This window comes from Octopus bimaculoides, chromosome 24, assembly GCF_001194135.2.
Source record: "Octopus bimaculoides isolate UCB-OBI-ISO-001 chromosome 24, ASM119413v2, whole genome shotgun sequence".
Lineage (NCBI taxonomy): Eukaryota > Metazoa > Mollusca > Cephalopoda > Octopoda > Octopodidae > Octopus > Octopus bimaculoides.
The window spans coordinates 907,697-915,776 of NC_069004.1; the positions used below are offsets into that span (position 1 = coordinate 907,697).

Below are 8,080 nucleotides of genomic sequence, written 5' to 3' on the forward strand. Positions count from 1 at the left end.
CCGTTGTGTGTGTGTGTGTGTGTGTGTGTGTGTGTGTGTGTGTGTGTGTGTATGTGTGTGTGTGTGTGTTTCCCACTACCGCTTGATAACTGGTGTTGGCGTGTTTAAGTCCCCGTAACATAGCCATTCGGCAAAAGAGACGAAATGTGTTCAACAAAATTACGTGTCGGAGGAGCATTAGTTGGCATTTAGTTGGATCATTAGCACACACACACGATATTGATATTGCGTGGTGTATATAAAAAATACGTATTACAGATGCAGAGAAAGTTATTAAGGTAAATTTGACTCACCTTCTAAAAAGATAATCCATTTAAAGCTTCCAAAAGACCGTCTTAGGTAATATCTGGATGGGGAAAAATAAATAAGACAAAATCAGAATTAAAATTGCTGTAAATTTCATGTCCACAAAGAATAAATTAAAATTTGTGTGAGTTTTGGACGTGTATAAAAATTAGCAGCAAATTCCCTAAAATATATCTCGTCAAGGGGCCTCAAAAGCATCTTAAGGGACTCTGATTCTCCTCCTGTTTGTGTCACGAATCACGTTGCTAACTTATCGCAAGCTGCTAAGAAGTTTGCTTCCCAATCACATGGTTTCAGGTTCAATCCCACTGCGAAGCATCCAGGGTACTCTAGGTCTTCTACTATAGCCTCGGACCAGCCAAAGCCTTGAAAGTGGATTTGATTGATGGAAACTGAATAAAGCCTATCGTATATATGTGTGTGTGTGTGAGAGAGACTGCTGGAAGTGTACATAGAGTTATGCTGTGTTCAACAAGCAAGTTGTGTGGTTAGAAGAATTTATATATGTATGTATATACTGGAGATATATATTGAACAAAAAACAATATGAAATCGATAGCATAATATGAAAAACAGACCGAAAGAAAATAAGAAACAGAAATTTTCAGCTTTAGATCTTATAACAGGATACTGGTTCAAGAATCACCACGTTGTATCCCCGAGATTTGATATGTATGGGATGAGCACTAAGTGTGCGTTAGACCAACTACCATTGATCCTCTCTTTCTCAAAAAAAAAAAAAATGAAAAACGTTCTAAACCAAAAATTATCGCCTAAAATTACGTGTCGGAGGAGGATTAGTTGGTGTCTCATTCTGCTGTTACAGGATGATTGTACCACCATCATTACGAGGGGGTTGAAAAGTTCCTGGCTTTGAGTAAAAGAGAGGATCAGTTCATTATAATTTTATTCAACGTATTTCTCTCTCAGATTCACGCACTTATTCCTTGGGTCCTTCAGTTTTTCTAAGCCCTGTAAAAGAACTCGGAACGTTGGGCTTCCAGCCAGACCTTTCGCAACAGCCTTAAAGCCAGGACTCCCTCGTATTATAATCGTTCAGTTATTCTGGTAACATCTCTATTTCTTTTATTTTATAAAATAAATTTGCAATTTTTTATTTCATTATATTAGTATTTAACATAATTTAATAAAAATAAAATAACATGACGTTTTTTGTTTTCAGAAAGAGGCTTTCAGTTTCGGGGAAAGCTTTATGTTGGATGCTGTGGGGGTGATTTCCCAATTATAACCACAACATTAGCAATGTAAGAGAAATTAAGTGACTTCAAAGCAGGATCGAAACCAACGTGCGGTCTTCGCCGGCCGAATGGTTACTTTTGCTTCCTTTAATATTGTGAATATTACAAGGAGTGCAATGACATCGTGAGAAAATAATACTCGGTCTTTGATAGTCGAGGGAAGGACGGTAAATAATGAAGCAGGTTTTTTCTTTTATATTTTATATATTTTTTTTTTTACATCCCCACCACCACCACCACCACCGCTACGAGAGAACAGAAGACAACAAACGCAAACACCACGGGCCAGAAACCTGATACATGAGAGCTGACACGTATCAGATGTTTCCATCACATATCAGCAGTATCAACTTCAATTGAAGAGCGGCAAATATACGGGAGATAACTCTAACGTGCGGTGCTTGACGTTTTTATGTAGATCAAAGGAACGTGGAGAGAACAAAAAGAAAAAGAAGGAAAAAAAAGAAAGAAAGAAAGAAAGAAAGAAAGAAAGAAAGAAAGCCCACGAAAGAATAAATGTTTTTGCACGGCCAAAAAGAGTTGAACTGTTGAATTGCACGAAGTTCTCACGGATTTTCGGGAGGGATATATATATATATACATACTTACACGCGTGCACACACACACACACACACACACACACACATATATATATATACATATACATATACACAAACACAAACACACTCACACACACACACACATATATGTTTCTAATGGAACCAGCATCGTCCAGATGTCTTCAGAAGAGATTTTTTTGTTGCTTTGTTTCGTGCTTGGTTTTTATGTGTGTGTGTGTGTGTGTTTTAGACTTGTCCAACTACTAATTGCTACACACGCGCACGCGCATGTACACATTCACACACGCACACACACACACACACACACATGCGCATACTCATTTCCCTATTCTTTTCATTCATTCCACAAAGAAAAATGTTTACATTGCCGAGAGAACAGAGAATTGTTTTCCAAGTTTAAAACGGTGAACACAGTAGCAGCAGCAGTAGTAGTAGTAGTAGTATACTATTGTTTATAACCACGTTAGGCAAACGTACGTTTAGAGTGGCAGGAGGAGAAGTAAAGCTGACCTTAGTGGGGTTTGAACTCAGAACGTAAAGAAGCATAACTAAACAACGCAAGACATTTGCTGGAAGGTTTAACGATGTTGCCAATCCAGAATCCCTTAAAACCCACAATTTTTATAACGATATCGTCTGGCTTTGAATCGATCGCTGATGAATTCGGTTGAAACATACGATGTGCCTAGGGGCGTTTTTAGAGGAAGCGGAGGGGTTCATCCCTTTCCATTGCTGTTTACAGAAAGACAGACAGGCGGACAGATATAAAGAGAGAGAGAGGGAGAAAGAGGAGGAGGTGAATGAGAGACGGATAAACAGAAAGTGTGTTTGTGAGAGAGAGAGAGAGAGAGTGGAGAGAAAGAAAAAGAGTAGGAGAAAGAATCGGAGAGAGTGATAGCCGGATAGACAGAAAGTGTGTTTGTGTGTGTCAGAGAGAGAGAGAGAGAGAGAGACTCTCTTCTCAGTACGAAGCCAGCCCTGTATTTATCGACCCCGAAAGGATAAAAGGTGAAGTTATTGGTCGGCAGTATTTGAAATGAAAGTAAAGAAAGCCGGAACGAATACCACAGTGACAATGTCTCTAACGAGGCGGCCAATCAGTCGCCTATAAATGACATTGCATCTACGTGAAAAAAAAACAAAATCCCGTTTTATTTAATAAAAAATGTAAGAAAAAATTCCCTTCAAAGAAGTGACGTTTTTCTGTGACATTTTTTTTTTTTACCGCCGAACTCTAAGAAGGCGAATTAAATGTGCCAAAGTTGTCACCTTCAATACGTCGTCGCACAAAAATCTGTTTACAATGATTCAAAGAAAATTATAAAACAAAACAAAACCTTCCAATACCATTACGATGCGATGCTAGAACTTTCCAGAAGTTTTGATATCTTGCTTCTGGGCCATTGTCGCAGAAGGTAAACCAAAACAGGTTTTCAAAATAATTTTAGAATGCCCAGAAAAAACACTACATGCCAGTAAAGTTTTGCTGAAATAGTTCATTTTACTCACATGACTTTGGCCGGCTCCGAGCTATAGCAGAAGACAGTTGCTACACTCGAAAACACCTTCCAAAGATACTTTCCGCACAGTAAGACCGAACCCATAATCTCAGGCTTATAAAGCGCATAACTTAACAGCCGACCACACGGCTATGCCTGCACCTTATATATTTCTGGGTTTTTTTATAGCCTTTCAGTACTTTGAGCCCAACTAAATAACTTGATTGAAGAAGCAACATGGCAGACGATACTAATAAAGTTGTGATTCACAGTTACAAGCTTCATGATATATTTATGGCTTTTGATTGACAGTTCAATAGTTCTGTTGATAGAAATGACTGGCGTTGAGTTCAGAGTTTTCGTCGTCGTTTATGGCGTGTCGTTGTTGCAGTTTGTTTAGTTTTGTACCTCGTTATTCATTTGTATCTCTTTATTCATTTTGCTGCAATAAAACAGCATGATGTTCACCGTACACCTTCTCCGTCCGTCTGCTATGGAATGCGCGTCCATCTCATTCAAATATGTCGTTTATCTTTTTTATCTTTTACTTGCCTTGGTCATTGGACTGTGCTGGAGCACTACCATATGTATACAACGTCTTCCACACAGTTTCCTTCTGCCAAAGTCGTTCACAAGGTATTGGTCGGCCCAGGACCATAGTGGAAGACACTTGCCGGAGGTGTCGCGAAATGGGACTGAACCCGAACCACTGGTTCTTAAATGTAAATATTTTCTACTCTAGGCACAAGACCCGAAATTTTTGAGGAGGGAGCCAGTCGATTTTATCGACCCCGAAAGGATGGAAGGCAAAGTCAACCTCGGCGGAATTTGAACTCAGAACATAAAGACAGACGAAATACTGGCTTGCTAGCGTTTCTGCCAGCTCGCCGCCTGAATGAACCTCGTAAATGATAGTGTGTAAATATGTTGGGTTCGAAATTGGCATAATATTATTTGAAGCATTTACGAATACAGACAGACAAACATATACACACACATACATATATACGACGGGCTTCCTTTCAGTTTCCGTCTACTAAATCCACTCACAAGGCTTTGGTCTGCCCGAGGCTATAGTAGAAGACATTTGCCCAAGGTGCAACGCAGTGGGACTGACCCAGGACCATGATTGGTAAGCAAGATACTTACCACACAGTCACTCCTACGCCTATATATATACTGAAACCAGTAAAAGGATGCAATAATATATACGTGTGTACGCGCGCGCGCAAATACACACACACACACACGTACGCACACGTAACTTTTGCTCACCGACTGTTATTCTCATTAGTTGGTCTCTTATCGTTAATTTTCATCAACCATAGGTGAACACGCTCACTTGGATGCCACTGACCCGTAGCTAATTGCTATATGAATAGCTAAACAGATACTACCCTAGGCATTCATTTTGTACACACCTGTTGCCGGCAGTAAGCGATTTACTCCGACCTTCTAATACAGCACCACATTACATGGGGGTAAATCTTTAAACGTATTCTATGCAAAACCACCCCGAGGTTCAGCCTTTGTTGCGGTAAGGTGGGCTTGTATGTCTCGATGACCCTAAGAGCCATGCCATTAGAGAGCAAGTTCCTGGTAGGACCGTCCATGCTGGATAGGTCGAAGGATAGAGGCCTGACTAACATCGACCACATCTTCCCAGAGGTGAAAATGGCGTTGCAGAGGGCCAACAGAACCTACGTAGAAAGAAAAAAAAGCTATGTTGAAAACAGGCACGCGCCGTCAGTAATTACTCAGGGTAGGCAGTTGGTGATGTTTATGTAGTAAAACAGACAAGAGAATAAGCGAAACATAGCCACGTGACTGAGGTGAGGGCAGGGAAACATAGGGGAAGGGCAGAACAGCTCAGAGCTGGAGAAGGTCGTCAATGCCCTCTCTTTTATAGGGAGCGAAGGGCATAACGGCAGCAACAGCGCCATATCGATAAGAAAAATCCTGCTGTTATTTAACTCCCACAAAGGCGGCGAACTGGCAGAATCGTTAGCACGTCGGTCGAAATGCTTGGCGGCATTTCGTCTGTCGCTACGTTCTGAGTTCAAATTCCGCTGTGATAAACTTTATCTTTCATCCTTGCGGGGTCGATGAAATAAGTACCAGTTGAGTTCATTGCACTTAATAGACACACATCGAAATGTTTAATAAACGCCGTACACGAGGCTCTCGGTCCTTGAATCACTTTCTAACTTCTGCCGATTAAAAATAACACACACACTTATACATATGTGTGTGCGTGTGTGTGTATGTGTGTGCGTGTGTGTATACGCTTGACAGTGATGTAGAGTATAAAAATATAAATTTAACCATAAACACACACACACACACACACACACACACACATACACACATACACATACACACACTGCGTGATGCTCAGAGGAGACACACATGTTGTTAGCCGACCCCAGCTGATGGAAGAAGACATGAACGGTAAGAAATGAAGCAACACCTGAAGAAAAAGATCAATAGAGTTTTGGCACCTAAGAGCAATTAGTATCGTAGTCATAATAGGCATTTTAGAGCAGAGTGGAATAGGTTCAAAAAGATAAAGTTAAAAAAAGGGGGGTGGGGGAGAGGGCGAAGGTGAGTTTAATAAGCAGAAGATGTTGAAGAAAATAATAATCATAAAGAAATAAATATAAAGAAAAAAAGACAGAGAGTAGCGCTAAAAGAGTTGAAAAAAGATTCCCCCTTTGATGTGATCGGCAAATATATTTGAGATAAAGAAGGGATAATCATCTATTTGAAGTATGTTGACGATGTGAGAGAGAGAAACATTGGTAGTGTTTAGACAGGAGCTAATTAGAAGGAGGAGGAGGAGGAGGAGGAGAAGAAGAAGAAGAAGAAGAAGAAGGAGAAGGAGAAGGAGGAGGAGGAGGGAGAGAAGAAGGAGGAGGAGGGAGAGAAGAAGGAGGAGGAGGGGGAGAAGAAGAAGAAGAAGGAGGAGGAGGAGGAGAAGAAGAAGAAGAAGACAAACGATTCCAGCAATAGCTTACAACTACAACAACAACAATGAGGAGAATGACAAAAATAAACAACGGAACGGCTGCAAATTGTAGGGGAAAACGGGGAGAACAACAACAGCAACAACAATTGTAATATAACAGCAGCAGCCGTAGATGCAGCAGCATCAATAACAACAGTAACAAGCGCAACACCGCCACCACCACCACCAACAACAACTACCACGACAACAAAGTCATTCTACGAGGGTAAACAACTGCAATGTGTTTCCCCCAGATGATCCAAACCAGAAAAGCCTCAATGGTTCCAGATCAAGAATTGCGGCGGAAGCATTCGCTTTATACGACTTTTGATTATTGTAGTCTAACCTAGTTCGAATCCGATCGAAGCCAACTTCCTTCCACGTTGCTCCAGGCCACTCGGCTGTAAATAAGCAACCATTCGACGGACTGGCGTCCCCGTTCGGGGAGAATGATGTGAACTCGAATCGCCGTGGAAACCGGGTAACCGCCTTTACGAGTCCTAGAGTCAAGTCTGTACTTACTTGTAGCTAAATAACAGGTACGTAGGGCCGTAGGGCCCCTTGTTGGCTTCTTAATTAATGGCAAGGATCAGAAAGTGGTAGTTTTTCTACTCTAGGCACAAGGCCCGAAATTTTGGGGAAGGGGGCCAGTCGATTAGATCGACCTCAATACGCAACTGGTACTTAATTTATCGACCCCGAAAGGATGAAAGTCGACCTCGGCTGAATTTGAACTCAGAACGTAAAGACAGACGAAATAGTGCTAAGCATTTCGACCGGCGTGTTAACGATTCTTATTTCTTTATTGCCCACAAGGGGCTAAACATAGAGAGGACAAACAAGGACAGACAAAGGGATTAAGTTGATTTCATCGGTCACAGTGCGTAACTGGTACTTAATTTATCGACTCCGAAATGATGACAGGCAAAGTCAACCTCGGCGGAATTTGAACTCAGAACGTAACGGCAGACGAAATACCGCTCAGCATTTCGCCCGGCGTGCTACCGTTTCTGCCAGCTCGCCGCCTTACGTGTTTATTAAATTTTACAAGAGGAATGACAGCGACTTCGAAGTTTCGGTCTGCTAGCTAACCTTCGTCAGATTCTCTGTCGCCCTCTCACCTTCTTTCTCTCTCTCTCCCAAAACACACACAGATAGACACAGATAGATGGATAGATAGATAGATAGATAGATAGATAGATAGATAGATAGATAACCCATCTAAATTTCGTCTCGTACAACAGTGACGGAATCAAACGCGCTATTCCGCTATTCTGCTATTCCAGACATGAAAGAGATTATTCCGCACAGATTCTTTGAGCGGTAATATTTCTTTATTCCTTAACCAAATTTCTTTGATGTGGTTTCGTCAACGTTAGGAATGTAAGACTTCTTAACGGAGCCGGGTTTGTCTGGGGAAGGGAGGTC

At 41.3% G+C, this 8,080-nt stretch overlaps 1 protein-coding gene across 1 annotated transcript in view; it reads right to left on the minus strand.

Annotated features, from left to right (window-relative positions):
- LOC106878702 (palmitoleoyl-protein carboxylesterase notum1') overlaps positions 1-8,080 on the minus strand; it is a 43,430-nt gene that overhangs the window by 22,300 nt on the left and 13,050 nt on the right. Inside the window, exon 3 of the mRNA XM_014927994.2 lies at positions 294-346. Coding sequence (XP_014783480.1) covers positions 294-346 — 53 coding nt within the window. The remainder of the gene's footprint in view (positions 1-293; positions 347-8,080) is intronic.